The sequence below is a fragment of the Neolamprologus brichardi genome, chromosome 14, assembly GCF_056152115.1.
Source record: "Neolamprologus brichardi isolate AB-2024 chromosome 14, ASM5615211v1, whole genome shotgun sequence".
Classification (NCBI taxonomy): Eukaryota; Metazoa; Chordata; class Actinopteri; order Cichliformes; family Cichlidae; genus Neolamprologus; species Neolamprologus brichardi.
This window is the reverse complement of record NC_142117.1, coordinates 33,928,392-33,953,045: the sequence shown is the minus strand read 5'-3', so window position 1 is coordinate 33,953,045 and position 24,654 is coordinate 33,928,392. Positions and strand designations below refer to the sequence as shown.

The following is a 24,654-nucleotide window of genomic DNA, read 5'->3' as shown; positions in this document are numbered from 1 at the left end:
GCTCTCCTCATTCCCAATTCAGCCTCATGGGCTGACAATAATCCCTTGAGTACAGAGTGAGAGGGGTGGGGTTGGGACGGTGGGGGTGTGGTGTACAGAGATAGCATAAAAACTGGAAAGGCATCCATCCCTTCAGGTTAAGACAAAGAAACTGTACGTCCGAGCATTCTTTGCCAGTGGTGAAGCCAAATAGGACTTGTTGCTGCTGTTCGTCAGTCATCCCGTAATTGCCCTGCAGTTGGCCTAAAATAGTCCACATGGTGCCATAATCCAAGCTTTTCCATTGGCCGATCTGTTCCCCGACACTGGAAAGTCATTGTACAAGTACAAGTAGTGTTTTAAAAAAACTGATTGTGAAAGTCATCAAGAAAGAGAAGTAGTCACACACTGAAGTGTAGAAGGAAAAGGAGGTGCAAGGGGTGGGGCCCCAGTCTGTCAAGTACGGCAACGGCCCTGAACTTCAAATCACTCTTAGTTTCAAATTGAAGTCAACTAGCGTTACATTTTCATCTTATTTTTACCTAACATGACTGTACTCTAAAAATGTTTTAGCCACGTCTAACAACACGACTCTTTTGAACTGTTTTTGTGATGACAAAGACAAGATGATGAAATGCACGTCTACATCACTTTAGGTGTGTTTCAGATTATGCTTTCGTCAAGTCGGCTTACAGTTAAAACAGACGCATACATGCACTGACAAGTGCAACGCAAACCCACACACGCACACCTAGTCAAGGCAACTCTCTGCCAAGTGGAAACATCTCCTGTGGTTTATTTTACTCATAAAATCTTCCACCATCACAACATAATTTAACATGTTTATTTCTTCTTTTTTTTTTGAATATTTACAAATAGACATTTCAAAAGTAGGTGCACCAGCAAAACATAGAAAGCTGAAATAATGTGTTGGTTTTATTCCTAATGCGTGTCATAGAAGCCAGACCAGTTCTTGAGTTCGAAAGAAAAAACTTCCTTGTGAAACGTCCTGAAATTAAAATAATTTACCATGATTTTAAAACAAAATAAAATAAAACAATAAGTATTAATAGCCTTACTCATATCAGCACTACCACCATGTGTCCATTAATAGAGAACACGTACGGCGGTAAGTCCCCAGAGGGATTAAAAACATGATGTCATCACTCTTACACAGCTGATAGTGCCTCTGGCTGAAAAACCAGTGGGGTTAAAGGACAATCTGATATTCAGTTATGAACATTATGAACAGAAACATACTGATAAAATGCATATTAGAAGTCACGTGGGTTGAAAAAAGAAAATAAAACTAATGGACGGTTCTTGTAAAATGAAAGTCCAGCCTTTCAGTCAAAAGGGATTTTCCCCAGGTTGGACTCTCTCTGTGTCTTTTTCTGTCCTTTATGATGTAGCCATGCAAAAAACACCTACAGCCTTATCTTTGAGGAAAACCCCAACATCCCTGGTTTTCCATCTGTAATTTAGCACCTCTCACCAGGACCTGTTTTGGACGATGATGTGGCCATCTGAAATGTCCCACGTTTTCATCCCTGAATATCGTTATTCTTCCATGAACGTTCATTATTGTCCTCGTGCTTTTTTGTCCAAATTTTATTGTCTCACACACTTCTTTTATGTACATTATTATTCTTTAGACACCTGTCAGTGCAACAAATAAATTAATTCATTTCAAGACAGACAATTTTACTACTGCAAGGTAAATGTACGTATAAAAACTATAATCGTTAATATGTAGAAGAAAGAAAAAAAGAGGTCCATGGCTTAATGTGCATCAAATGTGACAACTGAAGGATTGTGGGAGAAAAGCTTTAAAATATTTTGTTCCCCATGTCCACATTATCTCAAATTCTCTGTCACTTGCTCTTATCTGTAGTCTCCAACACAACATCTTCTTTCCCTCTGTGTTTTGAGAGGAGGAGGCAGAGCCATACTATATTTTTAGCTACACTTGCAGGACTTCACGATCATATTGGACAGCTGCTCCACCTGCAAGTAGAAAAAAACAGTGATGTGATCAATTATATATTGTTTTCACATAAAAAATGTTTTGCAAACATTTGACCTGAAAGTGACTGCAGAATAGATACCTTGTGTTGCCTCCCCACATAGTAGATGATTGGCAGTGGCTCTAGTGTCTGTGGCGCACAGCAGGGCTGGGCAGAAGCTCCTGGGTTATGATGTTTGTACAGTGCCAGAATCTGTAGGCAAGATTTATGAGAATTTACTCACCAAGACAACATAGTCCGAAGCAAATGTAATACATAAGCACAACATTTCTAAGAATTTTCAGTGTGATTTTAGAAAAATCTTAATGAAAACTACAATACTTTACTTTTTAAAGACATTTTTGCACAAATTTTTGAAAGAGCCAGAGTTTCCTCAATGAGTGGAAAGTGTTAAAAGTATTAAGGGTCATAAAAAGGATATTTGGCTTTTTAAAAGAGTAAAGACAACCAGAAACAAATACCTGTTATTTTGTCAAACATCAGTGAGACAAAGTTTTTGTCATCATTTCAGCCCTAACCTAATCAGGTTTGGCACAAACAAAGCTCCTGCTCCTTTACTGATGAGGGGGCACCGCATGAGGTAGCTCTGTGTATACTGATTTTTGGCAGATTTTTCACACCATATCCCCTTCCTGCAACCTGCAAGGGATTTGTGTTTTTGTTTTTCTCATAAAACCATTGGTGTTCCTTCTGAGTGGGATTTGTCTCTACCAGAGTTTTATATAACCGGTTAAATTCAGATAGTCCTAGTGCCGTAGTGCTTAGAGCTAAAATAATGCAAATAGTCTTCGCATTTTGGTTTATTTGAATCATCAGCAATTATTATGGCAACATATAAATACAACATTGCCATTAACATTTTTTCCAGACTTTAAGAAATTGCCTCCTGGGGTTCGGAAGAAATAACACTCATGAAAATGCACACATTACCTGAGAATATTTGTTTTCGGCATCCCAGATATAGGTGCAGGACCCCATGCAGTAGTTGGCATAGTAACCCGTTGGCTTATGGATCCACTTCCATCCTAGATCTTTCCTGAAGTCAATGTACAGTTTCTTCAAACAGCAGTTGTGTGATTGGCTGCAAAAGAGAAAACAGTGTGAAGATGAGATGGTGCAAAGAGTGTTGAAATCAAGTCAGTTTTAAAGCTGTAAGAGGATACATGTTATGTTGGGAGACAACATTACACTCCATTTAACCCTATGGCTGGGCCTTGGAGGTATACTCCATCTTGTGTATATGTGTGGGGGTAAATGAGAGGCACACTGTAATCTGTCTAAGATTATAAAACATTTTAAAGCTACAGTCCATTTATTATACAGCCACTAAAACGACCACAGAATTACAGCATGGATAAACAGGGATAGTTGATGTTTGTTGTTTCAGTGGTCTGTATTTTGAAGCTGCTCGTGGTTTAGTAGGTTACTATTGCAGCTTTAAAGCAGAAACGGAGTGGAATAAATCATTAAGGTCAGAATTGCTTACGTGCTGCAGCTGTCCGTCGTGTCAGTGGAACGTTTCGTGCGTAAACTCTGAGAGTGGTTGGTTTTAGGGATGGACATGGTAAAGATGTAGGGTAGCTGCTGGTTCAGCTTCTGTAATTCTTTAGTGTCTCCCCTCCTGCTCATAGTCCCAGAGATGCTAAAACTTAAAGTACCATCGTCACTGCCGCATTCACAGTACCGCCGAAGTTCAAACTTCTGTTCATTCTCTAGTAACAGAAAAAAATCATGGAGGAGGGAAATATTACCTAGAAATTATATCACACATGGGCTGAACTAAATAAATGGAAAGATCGACAAATACATGAAGTAAAAAAAAATGCTTATCTCACCATTCCCTTGGAGCCAGATCCGCAGAGGTTCAGTGACATCAAAGGACAGCCATTTGTCCTTCAGCGAGTTTGTGACAAAGCGAGACGCATGGTAACGAGTCGAGGTCCCCTGGCTATAGTATAGCTCCACTCTCTCCTCAGACAAAATCATGGGCTCCTTGATGAGCATCCGTAGCTCTGCTCTGGTGAGTAGCAGATTGCCCCCGATGTTACTCCGTATCTCAGCGATGTTGAAGCTCATTGAGATGACCGTGGGCTTGTAGTTGGTGTCGTTTTTTTCTGTATGATGTAAAAAGAGGAAATTATATTTTGATATTTTGACAAACAACCCATCTAAGTGCATTTAATGGGCAGATGTACATCTCATGTGTATCTTGTGGTACAATATTTCAAAAGAACTTCATCCATCAAGAAGGGAACCAACTTTCATGGTAGATGTACTTTAAACTGTCTTTTATTAAAAGCTAGTTGTAATGTGTTTTTAGTCTATTAGAAGTTATTATTATATTGAAAAATGTAAAGAAAGCTAATGTGGAACAGTTTAAATGTTGGACCAGGACCGAATGTCAGTCAGCACAACATAGAACTTCCAATAAATCTTTTCTTTGACTGTCTCAATAACTCCGTATCAAACTTGCTTTAAACATGGCATTTGTATTGCTGCAGACCCAAGTGGGTGCAGTGTTAAACTTGATGTTGTTCAGATGAGGGCTTCTCTGTGCTTTGCTCTCTGCTAACAGTCTTTCTCCTACAGTGACTGCTGCTCCACTCTGTATTTAGGGGGAGGGGCACATATGTACAAAAGAGGCATGTTTCTTTGGCTACCTTTGCCAACCCTTTGACCTCTCCGTTGAACCATTCAAACTAGGCCAAGTTTACCCTAACAGGAACTTAATTATAACTTTAAGCATAAAGCCAAGAATGAACCCTCAAACTGCCTTTTCGTAGGATGTGATAAAATAAGAATAAGCCACAATGTTGCTAAATGTCATCACTCCTTGTTTAAAACTTAAAAGGCTCTCACAAAATACCTTTTTTCAATTTTCAATTTAACTTTATATGATGATTATTGTCTGTGGTTTCCTGTGACAGACAACTTCTTGGTACTTAAATGTGCAGTTCTCAAGAAAGCTGCAACCCACAATCTGCCTGTCTACCACATTTTAAACGTATGCAATCATTCAAACACGTTTGAACCTTATAGCTGATCTCTTTTTAATACAGTAATGTTATGATGATTTATGACCTACTTTAAAAGGCACTGCACTAGCATATTTAAATGCTTAGATGTGAGCTAGTCCCAAAAAACCTTCACTCTACACCTCTGCTGTTTCTCTGCTCTCCCTCATTTTGCCATTTTCCTCTGAATTCATTAACATTAGGCAAAGGCAACAAGTTTTGGCATTAAAACTTTCTATTTGTGTTTAGGATTTACTCATTTTTTCGTTACACATTTTGGTTATTTTTAATCATGAATCTTTACTTGTTTTTTTTTTTGTGAGACCTCTCCTAGAGCTTATTTGGTAAATCATCCTATCGTTACTGTATTTGGTAAATGGTCTTTAGTGTAATATCTGTAAACACAAAGAAAAGAACTATGATTTTTAAAGGGATGACTGGGCATTGTAAGGTTAGAATTAATGGACATATGGCTCAAAAACATCGGGTCTCTGGAATTAGCGGGTTCAGATTTTCCAAATAAAGCCAAGTTAATTACAACTTTTAACTTCTAAACTGTTAACAACACTGATATTTAGTAAACATTACAACACTTAGATGTATATCAATGTTTTTTATGAATAAAGTAAATGAAAGGCTTCTTTCATAAGTGCTTGTCAGGATTACACATTAATCAAATAAAATGGCTGAGCTCAGTGTTACTCAATGATCATAACTGCAGCCAAGTGTTCATCTCTTCCAGCTGTTGCTAAAGTTGACCAACATGAATATTTTGTTCTTTTACAGTTTAATCATAGCATGAAGATGCCTAGAGGGCTTGATAAAAAACAGAGACAAGCTACTGGGGGCTTTAACACCATAAATGTATGAGTGTTACGATCGAAAAGATTAAGTCGAACAGTGACATGTAAAGATAAGCACAGGAAGGCAGAAGATCAAGAGTGAAACACTATAGAAAGCGAGTGAGAGGCTCAGAGAGGGGCAATGTAACTGTTAAACACAATGGTAAGGAAACAGCACAGGGAAGAATGCACTCTTGAATATAACTCACAGTTGTGAGGGGTGAGAGGGTGTGAGTGGGGGTGTGGAGAAATTGGAGATGTGTATCAATGGAGCGCAAGTACTGGCCGGGACCCAAACCCTCTACTCTGTCTCAGCCTGCCAAAGCAAGGGTTCTCTGCTCTCAAGTCCGGGAATTACTCTCTGATAGGAATTGCAACCCAGCCTTGCATACTTGTGCTACATATTCAGCCCAGGCTGTACCAGGATACTCCATGTCACGGCTGCTTGCATATCATCTACCATCTGCATAGTGGCTGAGGTAGTGTTTCACCCCTTGCAGTGAGGCCGAACTGAAACCAAAAAGAACTGATGTGGAGTGTAACGGGAAATGAGATGACAGTTTACTGGTACCACCCAGAGCAGTCAAATATTTGGTTTGAAGCGTATGAATGGAAACACAGACGGTCACAACAACGTACAGTATGTCAAGTGGAATTGGTGTGCCAGGCAAACGCATGCACGGAAAGTCAGAGTCTCCATCTAGTTTGAGAAAAGTGAGATAAATGTGTTAAGGGTTAGAGAAGTGTTTGCAAAACAGGAAATTAAGTCACTTCCCCTAAGAAGCATATTGGCTGCTGCACCATAATTACGTTGACGCTTTATCTTCACTTCTACTTTTTAATTAACAGAGTTTGCATTGTCTCTAGGGTCCTTTCGCTGAAATGGCTCTGTGATCAAAATTAATCAACATTTAGAGTAGAAAGTGTAAGAAATGAGCTCCATGCTCAGCTAAAAAAATCTCTCTCTGCTAGACGGGGTAGAGATAGCATCCTAGCCTGCATATAAATGTGGGTGTGGGGGGATTTGTGTGTTGAATCAAGGCCTATCCACAGGTAAGCCGGGGACAGCTGTTGTGACAGGTTGAGTAACAGCTCTATAATTACCAGTAGGAGGAACCAGATTCCAGCAACTGACTAAATATTGGCCTTCTTCCCTCTCAGCTCCACCTTCCCACAGCCCCCTCATCAATGTCTTGTTTCCCCACTTCACCCTATTTCACACTTGACTTTGGTCCCTTGTTGCTGCTCCTTTCTACAATACAGCTTTAAGTTCATTTACTTGTAACTACAATAATTACTTCAGAGAAGTGAACTAATTTCATCCCAGAATAGCACAAAGTGGCTAGCTTCCAAATGAGAAAAGCGTTCCCTCGTGTAAATTGGACCAAAACTCCTTTTAATAGGAGGCGAACTTGTGTGGGCTTCAAGGGAGATATATGAGTGCTAAACAGCAAAAGGAATTCAGCTTAATCTACCACACAATTACCACGATGAAGACCAAACCTATTATGTTCTAAATGCTCTGCACACAAATACGTTTCCCCCGTAGAATGATTTTGAGAGTCAGGAAAGTGTCTGCTGCCCAATAAAAATGAGATGTAGAAAAGAATTGTTAATGGAAATAAAAATAACTTATTACAGAAAAGCAGAAGCTGGATAAAATCCTTGCGTGTGTGTATATGTGGCTTTTTTTAAATTCACAATTGCAAAGCAGTACTTGATGGCCTTAACATTTATCCTCATACATTTGTCATTCTCCTTTTTCAGTGTGCAGAGGTTGACTCAACAGTGGCTCCATAGTGTAATGGTTTACGCATTCCCCTAGCAAGCGAACCTCCCAGGATTGAAACAGCAAAATCCCTAGCTTGATCCCAAGAGGAGACAAATCCCTTGTGTCTCCTCCCAGAAAGGCATCCGACATAAAAACCTGCCAAATCAAATATGTGGTGCTACATGCTGTTGTGACCCCTTGTGAGTAAGGGGGCAGCTACTTTCAGCTGTTCCCCTATTAGCTGATTCAAAACAAGGCAGCGGATAGTTAAGGCAGTGGATGGGTGTTCTGTGGCATTCCAGAGCTATAGGAAACACATGCTCCCCATGGGCACCGCTTGCACCGGACCTGAGTCATTCAAGATCTCAGTGGCCATCAGCCTGTCTTCCTTCCTGTCAAGCTGCCCTGTCACAAACACACTGCAAACACATTGATATAATAAGCTCAGGAAACCCGCAGATAGAGGAGTGCAAAGGAAAGAAGTGAGAGAGAGAGAGAGCGCAATATGGATAATCATGGTTCAAGGGACACACTGAAACTAGTCAGTGACAAAGAGAAGCAAAAGTGATGGAGAACAAGTGACAGGTTAAGCGAGGGAGAACTCAGTGCTCAAGTTACAGGAAAACCCCAATCCCTGAGGGTCAAAGTCAGAGAGAAAGAAAAAAGAGAAAATGAAAGAGAAAAAGAGCAAGCATGGGTGAAGGAGTTCATTTCATGTCTCTTCCTATTGCTTTTCTACTTTTCATCCTGTTCTTTGGTTGTTACCTAAGCAGAACAAAATTGTGCTCTTCATTTTGAAGGTTGCTTTGTTCTCTCTTTGGTCTACACACTCCCGAGCATGGTCCATCCACTAAAGTGTGCTGTTTGAAGTGGTGGATAAAAGGGGGATAGTGTGGATGGCTGCCTGATAGGGTGATGAGTATAGACATGCAGAGAACAATGGAGCATAAAAGCAAAGCTAGAAAATATGTTTATCGTAATAGTTTGGGAATCATTAGGCAATTACAGCCAGAAACCATTTGGCTGAACAAACATCATATGCAGCCTTGCCAGACAAAGAGCAGTAATAAAGCAGTAAAAATGCCATGGATATCATGTAAGCAACACAGCATCAGACCAGATGCTGCACAGAGTTCTGCTAACTTGTAATGCCTGTGATCTCTGAACCCCTGAAACTGCCTCAGGATCTTTGGTGGAGATCATAAGGGTTACACGTGTTGAGGGAATTTATGGTCAAGATTGGAACTGACACCAGCCATAAGGCATACAGTGAATACTTGGGAGTGCAGCTTGAAACTTCTGGACAGCACTGTGTGCACTATATTTAATATTAGTGTTGATCAACCAGACAAAGAGCAGTACGGACTGTACAGGGGGACTGTAAACAATGCTATTGTGATGTTTCTGCTAGTAATAACAACATTATTACCGCAGTATTGCCGTAGAGGAGGGATTAACAGCAGCACTTCATGTGACATCTGGACAATAACTATTTTTTCAGAGTGGAAAGTGTCAGTGCAATGCTAGTGTTCACCTTGAATTATGTCTCAGCTTGTAAATGTAGTAGCATAAATAACAGTCATTACTTGACATTCAACTATAGTTAAGCCATCAGGAATTGCCCCTTTCTTAATATTCAATCAGGATTCACAGATTAAAGATTTATATATTGCTGCTAAGGGTAATTTTATACTCACCTTTCATGATGAACCTGTTAACCACCTTGGAAAAGTATTCCTCCTCCTTTTGTTCTGTGGGGATGTTTTCCTGTTCCAGAACCTGCTGCTCCTTCAGGATCTCACTGGTGCTGTTGTAGAGTGATAGCAAGTTGGCAGGGATCTCTTCCTTCTCCCCAGCCTCTTCTGGCGCCTTTTGCAAACGCAGTTTGGTGAGGATCTGGCTCCTAATGGCCTCAATGCGTTTTTTCTTCACCATCTCCAAGTCCACAGTGTTACATGTAGACAGATTGTGTACACTGCCCACCATGTACACGACCATCAATATCAAGAACCACAATTTCATGTTGACAGCCTGTCTGTGTAGTTACTTGTGTTCTTTGGTTCTTAGTAAAAGCTCCTCCAACTTCCCTTTTAATGCCTTCGTCCAACCGGGGATCCTTTGGGAACAGTGAATCACTCAGTGGAGAGGTGTCACTGACGCAAAGTGTTTACACACGACAAAACAATTACAGCAGTGTGGAGAGTCCTGAAAATTCACCACCACGGCTGTCACTGCTGCTGTAGAAAGTACCTAACACATCTGTCTTATTTGCATAGAAACAGGTGGAAAGAATCCCAGTGAGCAGACAGACATCCAGTGATGACCCAGCCTCTGACTCAGCCAAACAGGTAACCCAGTTACGTCCCACAGGATGAAGCAAGTCCAGAACAGAGCTGTCAAATGCTAAAAGAGCCCATGCACACAGTCAGTGGCCTTTTGTAAGTTTCTACAACACCTCTAGGTCCAAAACAAACTACTACCCATCAAGGATTCAGCAGATTTGTTTCTGTGCTCACAGACAAATGTTTGATTGATATGTTTTCAAACCTCCAAATGCAAGATTATATTATGTTATTATATAAACTGAATCCTGTCTATTTTAGAGCTAGCATATCATCCTCCACATGTCACCACAGTCTTTCTTACAGAGGCAACCTAAGTGAATGTGAAAAGAGTAGTATGGCACTCAGCAAAATGAAGACAGGTGTTTACAGAGCCTAAGTTACTTGTTCTCTAAGACTAAGACGTTTAAATCGGCACAATTTCTTATTAGTGCTAATGACAAATATTTCCCCTGTAATGTTCTGTAATAAAGAGAAAATATTAATAATAATCTCTGCTTAAAAAGTTTGAAAATGATCTTCCTATTTTTTTTAGGTTTGGTGAGATGACCTCAGCCTTTACAGTCCAGATAAAACTCTCAGGCGCTTTTAGTCAAATCAAATATCAACGGTTAAAAGAAAGAAATTGTTCTCAAAGAAGTTACTTTCATCAGCTTATTCAATACCAGTCACAAACCTGCGCATGCCCCTATAGAAAAACATTTCTCAAACATGTACTGCTCTTGGCTCTAACTACCTCTTTTTACTAGTAACAACATGTGATCTGTGTACAGCTGCACTACACCAGAAATTGCTTTCAACGCCTCTGTCTCATGCCTACTTCACAGACAGAGCAGCTGTCTCTCTATCCCTCTCTTCTCTCTCAAACATGATAATACGATAGTGTATGCTCTCTGGGTTCCACTTGTGAGATTAAATGTCTCAAGCGCGTTTGCTATGAGAAGATTAAAATGTCAGTCTCAATGAAACAGTGTCCTCCGGTAACAGATTTTAAGTTTGACACACCTTCTTTAAATGGTGATGTACCATCCAGACACAGCGGCAGTAACAACAGCAGTAGCCGTCCCTCTTAACTTATGCTGTTTTGGGAACTGGATTTTAGTCTCGTCTCTCTTCTACCTTCCCTCTGTCCATCCAGCAGTATCACCTCGTTATTTTCCTCTACAGTTTCTTCACACCTTCTTCCTTCGAGGCTCCACCGACAAGACTCCCTATTCGCACCTCTGTTTAACTCGGAGTCTCTGCTCGTACTCTTTCTCTCTCCTCCTGCTTGTCAGAGCTTGCTGGTGACAAAGTGATTTGTGGGAGCTCTGAGCTTAGATAACTTCTTTTGCCTTGCTCTGCCTCTTTCTCTCCCCCCCTCTAGCTCTTCTCTTTCTCTTGTTCCTGTTACTCTATTAGAGCGAGCAGCTCTCCGCCCAGGAAATGAGGGTAACGGCCGCAGTGTAAAACATCTGCTGTTTAACAGAGCTGACTTCTGTCCACATCAGGAAGCCAGGAACTGAACATGCTTAATAACTGACTTTGGAAGCATTACCCCTGTCACACTGCGATGTCTGCAACCGAGGCAGTGATGATATGTCAATAAAGTTTTTTTTTTCATCGAATGCCCACCACATTTACCTGGTGGATAAAAAGGTGTAAGCCAAACCATGTCAAAGAACTGAACCACTTGAGACAAGCTGGTTTAAAAATAGAAAAGTGAATTTCAAAGCATTGGGAGCCAACAGGGCAGGGCTGTGTGGTGCACTGTTCTGCGTCTGTGTGCTTTTTAGAGGTTAGATTGTATATTTTCAAAAGAAGGGCTAGACTAAAACAAACTGTTGATTATTTCAATCTTTTTGTCTCGTTCTGATGGATGATTCAACAGAGAAGTAAAGATAGCAAACTATCGTTGCACAGTGGAGACTCTTGGAATTTTTTAAGGTTTAGCCAAATGTGCTCATGAATAAGCTGTTCATTACAAACTAAGAATAAATAGTGACATTCAGCATTGGGGAAAGTCAGGGCAAAAATCCCCTTGTATTTCAGCAGTGATATAACAACAGTTGTCAGTCAAACAAGGAACCTAAAGGCTGTTTAAATGTCAGCTTTTCCATGGCTCTGATTACCCTTAATGATAAGATAGTGAGAAAAAAACAAAAAAGGGTGATCAAATGTCAGCAGTCATTACTGTAAACCAGTCAGCCACAACATCAACAGCATCTTATTTAGTGTTGTTAAATCCTCCATACACTGTCTGGGCATGGAGACAGGACCTCTGGGGCTGTCCGCCGATGCCTGGCACAAGTAGAGTCTTTGGGTCCATTGGGCCTTCATGGACTGGGCTTGTTCTATGGAATCCTGCGGTTGCTCAGTCTGACTGGGAGTATGGAAAACAAAGCCAAAGCCTGTGGATCTTGGCTGTGTTGGCTGTGGATCTTGACTGATCCATTTCTGAGCAGGTTTTTGCAGTGTGGCAGTGTGTTGTCCTGCTGGGGGAGGCCCCTGCCATCATGGAGTCCCTATGACATTGGGGGATCTACATTGGAATTTAGGTAGGTGGTATATGTCAAAGTAAAAATCATATGAATCCTAGGTCCCAAGGTTTCCCAGCACTGTAAACAGATTATGCTTTTACTGTTACCTGTGTGTCTGTTTTTAATGTTGTTGCTGATCTATGTCGTTTGTGTTGTGACACCTAAACTTTGATTGGCATACACTGCCACCTGGTGGGCAAATATGGTATAACGGTTATAGAAGTGACTTTCTTGTCGATAATAAGTTTGGTGGTATGGATATTTGGTGTGGATATTTCAAATTATTCCCCCTACAAAAAATATCAATTACAAATGTATACTGCTGTTTTAACAACAGGAAAACAAGATAGACAAGAGTAACCATTGAAAATTACAAGAGGAAAAAAATCTTACACACAGCATTAAGAAGCAGACCTAATAAACACGCAAATCCAGAAGAAGTGCGGTTGAAGACAAACGAGACAGACTGTTTTATAATGGCTAAAAAAGACCTTTTATGTCGTCATGCTTTTAACTGGATGTGTATTCTGTAATACAATTAAGAGTGTCACAGTGGATGGAGTGTTTTAGGAAACCTCTGAATAGAAGTTGTGTGAAGGTTTGCTGTAGCAAGAAATCTCAGTTACATAAGTGCTTAAGAAGATGGCATCCATCTCTTACTGACACTGCACAGCCATCCTGTCTGACCAGTCTGCCATGGGGCATTTCATACCTGTCACCACATAGCCCGCATGGCAGTACCTCAAGGTGTCTGTGTGTCTCTGAGCACAAGAGTGCAACTTGGACTGCTTTCCCATCATTCCCATTGAAGAGCTAAATGATTCTCTGTGTTATTCTGCTAAAGATCCCACACAGCTGTGGTAAACACTGAAGTCTCTGAAAGAAGTGAGATTCACAGTCAACAGAGAGAACAGATAGTATATGAATCATATCACCACATCAGATGTTGTAAGGTCTTACAAAGGTCTTTCCAACTGATGACAATATTGAGAACTGGCATGAAGTTTGCTCTGGGATTTGGTTTGGATAACAGCTTTTACTCTCAAAGCTGAGGTCATTCGTTTTTATGCTAAACGTTTTATAATAAATCATATTGTAGATGCTGACTGGGTGTTGTTGATTGTGTGATCTAAAGCTTAATTAGAGGAAATTAATTTTAGCTGTCACAAGTCTTGGGGTTATTTTTGTACACTTTTCTAGCACTGGGTTGGACCTCATTTGCTTTCTGAATTGCCTTAATTCTTTGTTGTGCAGATTTAACGAGGTACTGGAAGCATTCCTCAGAGGTTTTGGCCCATATTTACATGATAACGTCACACAGTTGCTGCAGCTTTGTTGGCTGCACATCCATGATGCAAATCTCCTGTTCCATCACATCCCAAAGCTGCACTGTTGGATTGGGACGTGGGTATAGATCAGGGGTGGGCAACTCCAGGCCTCGAGGGCAAGTGTCCTGCAGGTTTTAGATGTGTCCTTTATCCAACACAGCTGATTTAAATGGCTAAATGACCTCCTCGACATGTCTAGAAGTTCTCCAGAGGCCTGGTAATGAACTAATCACTTGATTCAGGTGTGTTGACCCATGGTGAGATCTAAAACCTGCAGGACACCAGCCCTCGAGGCCTGAAGTTGCCCACCCCTGGTATAGATGGATGGACATGGTGAAGGTTCTTACTTGAAGCAACAATTGTGAAGTAGGATGTGGTGTTTAAATTATGCTCAATTCTTCTAAGGGGAATAAAGTGTCACAAGAAATAATCCCCACACACTTTTACATCAGCAGCCTGACCCACTGATACAAGGCAGGATGGAACCATGCTTTCATGTTATATATGCAGACCCTTTCACCTGCATGTTCCAGCAGAAGTCAAGACTGGTGAGAACAGGCAATGTTTTTTATAACTTTCCAATTGCAGAAAATTGTACCCTCATTTTCTGCAGCCCATCTGCTTCAAGGTTCAAGGCATTGTGCATTCAGATTTGCTCTTATGCATACCTTGGTTGTGACAAGTGGTTGTTTGAGTTACTGTTGCCTTTCCCAGAGAACTGTAGTCTGTTGGATACATTATTTTTTTTGGACCCGTCTTTGTAAACTCAGGGAATGGTTTTGTAGGAATATCCCAGCAAATTATCACTTTTTGAAATACTTTTTGAAATCAGGCCATCTGCCACCAGCAACCATGCTATGTTCAAAGGCACTTAAATAACGTTTCTTAACCATTCTGATCCTCAATTTGAACTTCAACATATCAGATTTTACTTATGTCTCCATGCCTAAATGCAATGGATTGCTGCTAATCACATTAGAACTTTAGCAAGTGTGCCTAATAAAGTTTTTTGGGGTTTTTGTTGTTAAGTTCCTTTTTGTATCTTCAAAATGCACCAGAAATGTGCCATATAATACATATTTAAACTACTCATTAACTTTTTGCTACTACCTCAACGTGCTTCTTCTTCTCTTAGGCTAGTGTCCCCTGTCTCCATGGTTACAACGAAAGTGTATACGTGCGTGTCTTACGCAGGCGGCTTTGTGAATTGATGTTCTGTGTTTGGGACGCATTTCTGCCCTTTTTGTGCATTTTGCCACAAGTAAGGTAAAAGGTGAGTTTATAGAAGTATTATTTCTGTGTCGACACGTTTCCGAGGCGTCGTTTTAAAGGGACATTGCGTTCAAAATGACTCGCACTGAGTTAGTGGACTGTGCCGATTGGAAATAATACCTGTGGGGTTACCAAGGTGGTGACGACGCATCGGGAGGGGAAACAGCAAATAGCAGTAAAAGCGAGAAGGTGAGAGTCCTCTTTAGTGTGACATTAGTAAATTCAAGACCAAGGAGCCTGACAGGTAATACCAGAGATGGCTATTCTTTGTAGCTTTGCGGACGTTTGATGGACTCACTACTGACATAAAGACAGATTCTGGACCTGTGTGCCTCTCAGACGTTGAAAACGGTTACGTCTCCGTGAGTTAATCTTGTCCTCAAACACACATATCTTGCCCTGTGACTTTTATTTGAGCCCACCTTTAAAAAATATCCCCAGTAATGAAAGATTGCAGTGAAAACTGGTGAAGTATAGCACCGATAGCGATTTTAAATAAAATGGGGAACATTTATTTTTTGACAGGTGACAGTTTTCAGCTGCCATAATGGAGAAATACGAAAAGCTGTCCAAAATTGGTGAGGGTTCCTACGGTGTGGTGTTCAAATGCAGGCACAGAGATACTGGCCAAATAGTCGCCATCAAGAAGTTTGTGGAGTCTGAAGATGATCCAGTTATTAAGAAGATTGCATTGCGAGAAATACGTATGCTGAAGGTGAGAAGACATTAGTTCTGGTATCAAGTTTTCCACATGTCACACCACACGTGTACACTTGCACACACGTGCATGCTGTTGCACAAGCTACAACTCCATGCTACATGAATTGATGAAAGAGTTTAACAAAAAGAAAAAAATCCCTTTTTCAAACTTGTCAGGCTGTGAAGCACTGACACTGAAGTGTCTGTGACGTGTGCTCGTCTTTTAGCAACTCAAACACGTGAATTTGGTCAACCTGCTCGAGGTGTTCAGGAGGAAAAGGCGACTCCACTTGGTGTTTGAGTTCTGTGAACAGACAGTCCTAAATGAGCTTGACAAACATCCCCGAGGGTAAGTCAAAGCAGCACAGGAACAGCATGTGACAAATGAACTTTTTAAAATATCTGTTCACTCTTTGCCAGTTTGGGATTAGTGATTATGTTTGTTGTAGTAGAGCTGCTGAAGTATTAGTAGTAACATACTTGGAAATTAAAATAATCATTCACTTCAACCTCCAGATGTGTTGATAAAGTAACATTATAACTAAGGAATTGGGTTTAAGGAGTCATCTATTTGGCAAATAGTTTGCCAAAGAAGTATTTGGTATTTCTAACAGGAGAATGACAGAAGAAAGGAACAGGGTGAATTAGAAAGAGTGAGCAAGACTGTAGCTAAGAAATTCTGGTGACAGAAAATGCTGGCAGTAGAATGAGGGCGTAATAGGCCGTCTTAACACGAAGGATCAAAAAGTAGGAAAAAATAGCTCTTGTCTTTTCTCTGCACTTTGAGCAATGTATGGTCACAAGCCAAGATTAGTTTAGCTTTTGTCACGTGAACTCACGTAAACCACAATGGCTATCTGTTGTCTTACCATTTTTCTTTTTCCCACGAGACTGTGCAGCAGAAACTCTAGCTGGTCTTGAAAACAAAGGCGCTGCTGCTTTTAAAGACAGGCCTAGGATTACCCGGGTGACCGCAGGGCCGAGTAAAACACCACTTCTTTTATTGAAATGGCTGGAATGACAGATGAGGACATTGTAATTTGTAAATAGTTTGTCTGTTTTTCCTTCCTTTTGTCTCTTGTTGTCTCTAGGGTACCTGAGGCTCAGCTGAAAAGTATAGTATGGCAGACTCTGCAGGCTGTCAGCTTCTGTCACAAACACAATGTCAGTATATTTTATTATATGTTGCACTTCATCTAAATGATTTGCATATATTTATCTGATGCAGGTGAGCACATGCCTTATTTTTGTTAAATTGCTCATTGCTGTAATACTTCCTTTCCTCTGTACTGGCATTTGACTTAGTGGCAAATGACTTACTGTGGAGGATGTTTGACGCATTCCTTTTTATATTAATCAAACCAAGTCTTTATTGATTTGATTAATATAAAAATGCTGTTTTGTTGGGGTTTTTTTTGTTTTTTATTCAGCAAAATCTCACGTATATAGTTATTTTATAAGTTAAATTATCTGATATCCGTAACATATTCATTTTTTAAATATATTTTTTCAGTGATTGTTATTTGCCAAACATTTATATCTGTTTTTAAATGTTATATATTGCTCTTTATGATACACAGTTCTGCTTAATTTTGTATCTAAATCTAACTACTGACTATATAAGCACCTTTTTGTGCATCATTGTAGCAAATATACTATTTCATAGTCATTTTTAATGCTCTCAAAGCTTTTATTGCAATGTTTGTTACACGTCATAATAGGTTCCCTTCTGAAATGTCAGTCTGTAAAACTAGTTGGTGCCTGTAGGGGGAGCAGTTTGCCTTATTGCTCCCTCCTATACACACAGACACACACACACACACACACATACACATATATATAGATAGATAGATAGACTGCCTATGCTTATCTATCTATCTATCTGGTAAATAAAAAGTAAAATAAACTCTTCGCCATACAGTATTAAGTTAAAAGTGCGAAGGTTTCTAATCTCTTGCTCTTGTTCTTCCCCATTCATTTTTAATTTGCCAGCCTTAACATAAGCTTGTGGCTCTGACACAAAGAGACTGTATATCATGTTGCCTAAATCCCTGATAATGACTGTTTGTCTCACAGTGCATTCACCGTGATGTAAAGCCAGAGAACATCCTCCTCACTAAAACCGGAGTCATCAAGCTTTGTGACTTTGGCTTCGCCCGTATTCTGAGTAGGTCATTCAAGGAAGAGTGTTAATTTGTCTGTAATGACTTATTCAACACAGATCCTATATGTCAGCCCTGCTCATGGCCACCTCACTTATAGAGTTCCAGCGAATGCATTGTACAGTGTCATTTCACTGTCAGTCTCTCTTTACCCCTGCTGCGTAACGTTTCAGTGTCATGTTACCATACATTAACATGTAATCTTTCACCATGTCTTGTAATCCCTCCCTCAATTATGCATGTGTTATTTAGTGTGCATTATTCAGTATATTAATGTTTATGTGTATAAGTTGTCACCATGTGTATTTGTGTTGGTATACTAGCGGGACCAGAGGATGACTATACAGACTATGTAGCAACCCGCTGGTACCGGGCTCCTGAGCTGCTGGTCGGGGATACTCAGTACGGGCCTCCTGTTGACGTGTGGGCTTTGGGCTGTGTCTTTGCCGAGCTCCTCAATGGGAACCCACTTTGGCCCGGGAAGTCTGACGTTGACCAGCTCTACCTCATCAGGAAAACTCTGGGTAGACTGAAGAGCTGTTTGAAACACTAATGACACTGCATGTAACATCAGCATAAATTTACATCTACAATCAGGAGAACTGTCTTCTGTCAGACAGTCTGGTAGCTTTTTTTAACTAGAGAAACTAAACTAGTTGCTCAAAATAGGAGCGGTTTCCTCTTAATTTAGTTGCTTGAAATTTTTTCACAGTATTGTTAGCTCATTGCACCCATTGCATGCAAATTGCTATTTTGTGTGAACTGAGCTAAACTGGTCTAAGTCCGAACACACCCTCAGATAACAAGAAACTTTTCACAGACAGGCTGGGTTAATAATCTAATTTCTGACCGTAGGTGACCTGATCCCCCATCACCAGCAGGTCTTCCGCTCCAATGTTTTCTTCAGTGGAGTTAGCATTCCTGAGCCTGATACAATGGTATGAAAACTATTAAAACCAAATCTGTGTTCATAATGAAGTCACAATGAATGGGGTTATATACTTTTTTTTTTTTTTGCTATAGGAACCTTTGGAAAAGCGCTTCCATGGAGTGTCTCCCCATGCCCTTCAGGTTATGAAGGTATATTTAGTGTATTACAGACTGGCTGATACAGCATCATGATTAATGCTACTGGACAATTTGTCAAAGACAATTTTTAACCAAATCAGTCCTCCAGGCCCAGCCAGTATAAGCGAGTCAGTGTTTGTCCACATATTTTGAAAAGCCTTTGCTTCATGCTAAGTCTCTGTGTTAACAGTCATCCCTGGTGATGGATCCTTCTTTGCGCCTGTCCTGTGAAGAGCTGCTAGAGCTGCCTTACTTCCAGGAGGAAGGAGGACTCAACTATGGCCGTGAGGGGGAGCGCCTAGGAAGACGACATGACAGAGGCTCCCGCCGCAGACAGGCTGGGGTCAGTGTGACACACAGGGGTTTAATTGTGCAAGAAAATGATCCAAAGCCCTAAGAGATTATCCACACTGCTACAGCTACAAATGTCCGTCCTTAAACCGGTGAATGTAACTCTACACAGGCTGACAAGGCATTATCCTAATACATTGTTTCCTTCTCTCTTTCACTCTCTAGGCTCAGTACCTCCCTCAGTTACTAAACAGTAACATCTCACCTGCACCAGAAGTCAAGAAACAAGTGAAGCAAAAATATCACCTGCCCAACATATAATAAATAAATTCATCTAGTGTTTAGTGGCTGAAATGTGTAAACGATGGAGTAAAGTTCTGCTTTGCGCAGTCATTTAAATAAGCTGATTTGAAGGAACATACGTTAATGTTGTGGTAAGTAAAATACGATTTTAATTCTGTGATTACTTATAGATATAAGCGATATTCTTCATACAAAAACCAATAGTTTATATATTATGAGCTGAGATTAGGGCAAAGAATGCACAATCTGTTCGTATCATAGCTAAAGATACATCTACAAGATTGAAACAAATGTCTTGTAGTCACCACTGTGCCATTGCAAATTGGCTACAAGACTATACCGGTTTTCTGATACATCCAGTAATTACTAATCATACGTTAAAATATTTGAGCATTTTACCATATATAAGAGAAACAAATGCATCTGTCTTCAGATTCTGTAAACATTGTTAATGTTGTTAATGTAAACCAAAAAAAAGAGCATTTAGTACTGGATATTAGCCTGTATACTTGATGTTCAACTTCCTCACACAGTCGTAAGGTTTAATAAAAACCCACCACGAAAGCCAATACTTTAAGTAATTTGATGGGTTCTTAATGTACTCCAGCCACTGTCTCAATGGCGATACCCAAGGTCGGATGCAGGCATCCACTGGAGTACGCATCGGCACACCAGCATCCTGAAACATGGCTTGATTCATCACCTGACCTCAAACTTATCAAATTACAGATTTAACTCCTTGTTATATAGTTCAGTGATCTGTGCTGTAGACAGACAGGGTTTACCATACACTATAAACAGCCCTACTTTTTTTTTCCTGGTCAAAGCAACTTTTCACATAATGATTTATAAAATTTCCCATTCATCAATGAAATTACTTCATATGGATCTCTTCTCGTGGTTTATTGTATGATTAGGATGCTTTCTTTAAAAACAAGAGATTTCATGGAAAGATAGGTGGGAAAAGAAAATATACCACACCGAACAACATTGGATATCCTGTAAACAAGATGATAGAATTCATATAGACAGAAAGACACACTGAAGCACGGGGCATGAAAATTGATCGTAACAGCTAGTGATATCAGTCTTAAAAGTTTAGAAGATTGAAAACCCAGACTATAGTTTAAATCTGCATTACTACCGGGGTGTTGCAATAATTGTGTATCTGCGAGGCACATTGGCAAAGCCACTGTACTCAAGGCTGAGGTCTATGCTGTCAGGTCTGCCAGGGCAAGAGAAAGTGAAATGTTGCAGCAGTGACACCAGGAAGAGGAAATCTCCATGCGAGCGAGAGACTCTCCAACGCAAGATCTCTTTCCTGGAAGAAGAGCATAAATAAGCCAATGAGAAAAACAATATACATCTAACTGTGATGGAAAAAAAGATTGTTTTACGATTCTTCTGTTCACAGAAAAAAAATCTTAGAAATAGTTGCTCAGAATATTCCAGGAAAGGGCATAATACCACAAAAATGTGTTAATAAAGTAGATCCAATGAGGAGCACATTTTCTAAAGGCGTGGAGGATAGAAGGAAATGTGCATCATTACCTGCAGAGAAGGGCAGAAATGCAGGTTTTTTCTTAAAGTTCCCATTGTTGTCCAGAAAGTGCTGGGGGTTAAAAGACCGTGGAGTTGCCCACCGTTTTTCATCTTTTAGCACAGAGTGCAACAAGGGAATAATTAGTGTATCCTGTTGAGAAAAGATGTTCAATCAGATGGGACATTTCTTATCTGGGAACATTCTGCATAAACAGCACTAAAATAGATTACATCAAAATACCTTGGGAATTGTGTAACCCCTGAAAGAAATGTCATGTAGTGCATAGTGAGGGATGCTCAAGGGGATAATATCTAGAAAATGCTGAATTTCATGGAGGACTGCGTCTGTATATGGAAGGGACTTCTTGTCTCCCATACAAGGGCAACGCTGTCCAACTACAGTGTCAATTTCCTGCTGAATGGTCTCTTTGGAATGAGAAGAAAATTGCAACATAATTAGTGGAGAGAGCTCTAAAGTCAGTAGCAAATCAGCAAAAAATAACAGAAGACTTTCAAATATTTTAGTGCTGCTTTACATAGATCTCTGGAGTGAACAATTAACATGAATTACCAATTATAATGTCATTCAGTCTGAAGTTTTATTTATTTTTAAGAGAAGAAAATCATCAGAGCAAGTGTGCAGAATTTAATTTGCTTTCTGTTTCTACCTTGTATTTGGGGTATTTGATCAGAACTTTTGATGCATATCTGATAGTTGAGCTGGTGGTTTCAGTTCCTGCCAGATAAAGATTCAACATTCATAGTGTCATAGTGGAACTGGCTTGTAGGAATGTGCTTTTCCTGAAAGTAAAAACAATTTTATCAGTTTAACAATACAACCTTAAGATTAAAATTAAAGACCTTAAAATGCACTTGCAGGGGAATACCAATGCAAAGGAATTGTCTTATAATAGGGGGCATGCACATTTGTGAAAGAACAATTATCAGCAGTAAATAAAAGAAGCCTAAGTGAGGTAATTCACAAAGATTTAGTCTGGTTATTAAATTTAGTTCTGTCACACCTTATTGAGTCTTAGGAGGAAGCAGTCAATGTAATCTCTGGGTGAACTTGCGTCCAGTGTGTCCTGATGTTCTTGGATTTTATTCATAATAAATGCTCTCATCTCCTCAAGTTTGGCAAACACATTGTGATGTGAACCTGGCAACCACTCCATCAACCGTGGGAAGATATTATAGAGCTGTGATGAGAGAAAAAAAAAAGACTCGGTTGCTGTGTTGCAATGTTGCTGAACTTTAGCTATTATTTGGGCACATTTGGTTTTTAATTGAATCATAAACAGACACATTATATTGTAATTCCCTGTTGCTGTGTCCTATGTCACTTAAACATTCACTTATGACACATAGATAAGCTGTTTTTTAATAGGTTACTGTTACAATGACTGCAGAGCAGCTGGTGTGCACAGTCAGCTCTGTTTTGAGCGACTTTTTTCAAACACTTAAGGTCCATGCCGAACCCCCGTCCACGTGTCACTCACCCGCCATGCCAGTTTCATGTTATTGTTACTTTAGTGTGAGAGGACTCTGAGGCTGCAAACTCTTCACATAAAGTATATAACTGTAAACCAGCAAGGGTAACTTAATCTTTTCCAAGCGCATCAGTCATGTCACAGCAAGCTGACGTTATAAATGATACTTTAGTGTTTTAGCAGGATATGCAATACTTTATGTTTTCTATGCAAAGATTAAAGAGTTCAGACAAAACAGGATTTGTACATGAATTACAAAATCTGATAGTTGTAGACTTCGCCATATGTTACTAAATGATTTGATGTATTTTATCAAAATGTTAATGCGTGTTTGGTGCATTTTGTTACATATTTAGTTTTGTTTCCCTGACCTCTCTTACTACTACAGCCTATTTCTTGTGCAGGCACAAATGAAGAGTTTTGTAGTGTTTCCAAGAAATGTTCTTGTTATTAAGTTTCCTTTTTTTCAAAGTGACAGTAACTTCTCAGGTAAATATTGAATTGAACATTTTTTGGTCATATTCGAGCTACTGTACTCGAAAAAGAGTGAAAGACTCGAGCAGTGATTGAGGGAAAAAAAAAAACTTGAGATATTGTGCAGCAGTCCTTTTTCAAATCCACCCTCAACATGTTGAAAACGCACCTTTAAATGTATGTATATGAACCGTCAAGTCTTCGCTGACTTCTTGGATCCATTCTTCCATCCCCTTGCGTCCCATCCCAAAGTCTTTTAGGGTTGTGAGTGTGAAGCGTCGCAGCTGGTGCCAGCGCTCCCCATTACTGATTGCTAAACCTGAGAAGATGAAATGTCAAGATTTGGAAAAACTTTTACACAAACTGTTATTTGAAATTTCTTTATTTTCATGTAAAGTTGACTTAGAGTCATGCCAAAGAAATCACTGGTCTTGAAAACTGATATATGGTGTCTTGTTACCATAGCCCTTGGTAGCTTTGAACAGAAATGGTACGGGCACTCTGCCTGTGAAGTCATCTGCCTGATCCACCAAGGCTTCTTTCACAGCATCATACCCCACCAGAACCACTGTCCGCTGCCATCCCATGTACAGTGTCATCACAGGACCATAGGTTTCACTGAACTAAGACAAAGTTAAGAAGAAAAAAACTTTTTTGTATTCATGCAACGTCAGCATGCAGCTAAAATAAAAATCCAGAACAGTAATGGAGGGTGCTCTTGTTTATTCTTACTGAACAATTTAACAATATGAAAAATGCTAAAAATTAATAAATAGATAAATAAAAATTCCAAACTTACCTTAAGTATGCTTTTAAAAGGTACATTTTTGTCTATTTGTGGCAGGTTTCCTAGAAGAGGAAGTGGAGCAGGTCCTGGAGGCAGGCGATACTTCCTTCTTTTTAAACTAAACAGCCACAGCAGAGCTAAGATTAGCCCTGCCAAGATCACTGTGGCAGAAAACTCCATAATGTTGTATCATTTTTCTATTTTTGTCCTTCCTTATATACCTACTTTCTCTCTGTGATTGGCTTCTGTAGCTAGTTTATATTTAACAGGGGTTTGACTGGTTGGACACACATGACCAATGTTGTGGACCTTAGCACACTTTTACCTCGTTAATGATGCTCATTGACAAAAAGCTGTTGCAACATTTGATTTGAATAATAAAGTCAAAACATGTAAACCATCGCTCATCCTAAGCTTTTCTTGAATTTTACAAACTCAATGATTTCACTACAAACTTGATAACGATGTCAGTCAAACCAAAATATAACCAAACCTTGTGGATAAAGACAACTGATAATAAAATCTCACATGAACACAGAAAAAAAGCCAAAGATATCCTCATTTGACAGTCTACACTGCCCTCTACTGGAATCAAGATTTGACCCACACACTGCTCTGGCACCAGTTTGAACATTTACATGCTGTCTGCAACAGCATACGTAACTATTATAAAATAGGTTCAGTTTCTAATACAAATCTGCTCTCTTACCAAACCAATCAACTCTGTGAAATGAATCCAAGCAA

The 24,654-nt window shown here is 39.8% G+C and overlaps 2 protein-coding genes and 1 pseudogene across 4 annotated transcripts; 1 reads left to right on the top strand and 2 right to left on the bottom strand.

Annotated features, from left to right (window-relative positions):
* Window positions 1-809: 809 nt before the first annotated feature.
* Window positions 810-11,330, bottom strand: tgfb1a (transforming growth factor, beta 1a). Its single transcript, XM_087851183.1, has 6 exons — window positions 9,331-11,330; window positions 3,842-4,120; window positions 3,493-3,718; window positions 2,937-3,087; window positions 2,088-2,198; window positions 810-1,986 (listed from the first exon to the last, which is right to left on the bottom strand). The coding sequence occupies exons 1-6, from the start codon at window positions 9,653-9,655 to the stop codon at window positions 1,939-1,941; spliced, it is 1,140 nt and encodes a 379-aa protein (XP_087707309.1). The 5' UTR covers window positions 9,656-11,330; the 3' UTR covers window positions 810-1,938.
* Window positions 11,331-14,976: 3,646 nt separating this feature from the next.
* Window positions 14,977-19,651, top strand: LOC102793895 (cyclin-dependent kinase-like 1). Of its 2 annotated transcripts, XM_006805214.2 has the most exons (11): window positions 14,977-15,283; window positions 15,368-15,456; window positions 15,620-15,809; window positions 16,021-16,142; window positions 16,885-16,957; window positions 17,870-17,960; window positions 18,279-18,479; window positions 18,811-18,893; window positions 18,979-19,035; window positions 19,214-19,366; window positions 19,540-19,651. In XM_006805214.2, the coding sequence occupies exons 3-11, from the start codon at window positions 15,642-15,644 to the stop codon at window positions 19,633-19,635; spliced, it is 1,044 nt and encodes a 347-aa protein (XP_006805277.1). In that variant the 5' UTR covers window positions 14,977-15,283; window positions 15,368-15,456; window positions 15,620-15,641; the 3' UTR covers window positions 19,636-19,651. The 2 variants fall into 2 exon arrangements, with proteins under 2 accessions (XP_006805277.1, XP_006805278.1); XM_006805215.2 differs by lacking the exon at window positions 15,368-15,456 and having other exon boundaries at window positions 14,977-15,095.
* Window positions 19,652-20,522: 871 nt separating this feature from the next.
* On the bottom strand, window positions 20,523-24,126 carry LOC102776070 (cytochrome P450 2F3-like; annotated as a pseudogene). The gene is made up of 8 exons (XR_015720042.1): window positions 23,923-24,126; window positions 23,584-23,746; window positions 23,293-23,442; window positions 22,182-22,417; window positions 21,828-21,960; window positions 21,401-21,583; window positions 21,169-21,310; window positions 20,523-20,938 (listed from the first exon to the last, which is right to left on the bottom strand). The product of XR_015720042.1 is annotated as a cytochrome P450 2F3-like (transcript).
* Between the last annotated feature and the right edge of the window lie 528 nt (window positions 24,127-24,654).

Excerpts from the sequence above, each read along its gene's own strand:
- tgfb1a (XM_087851183.1), bottom strand. The coding sequence starts at position 9,655 with ATGAAATTGTGGTTCTTGATATTGATGGTCGTGTACATGGTGGGCAGT. Across the intron at positions 2,199-2,936 it reads CCGAAAACAAATATTCTCAG|ATTCTGGCACTGTACAAACA; the intron begins GTAATGTGTGCA and ends TCTTGCCTACAG. Across the intron at positions 1,987-2,087 it reads ATGTGGGGAGGCAACACAAG|GTGGAGCAGCTGTCCAATAT; the intron begins GTATCTATTCTG and ends TTCTACTTGCAG.
- LOC102793895 (XM_006805215.2), top strand. The coding sequence starts at position 15,642 with ATGGAGAAATACGAAAAGCTGTCCAAAATTGGTGAGGGTTCCTACGGT. Across the intron at positions 16,958-17,869 it reads GCTTCTGTCACAAACACAAT|TGCATTCACCGTGATGTAAA; the intron begins GTCAGTATATTT and ends TTTGTCTCACAG. Across the intron at positions 19,036-19,213 it reads ATGCCCTTCAGGTTATGAAG|TCATCCCTGGTGATGGATCC; the intron begins GTATATTTAGTG and ends CTGTGTTAACAG.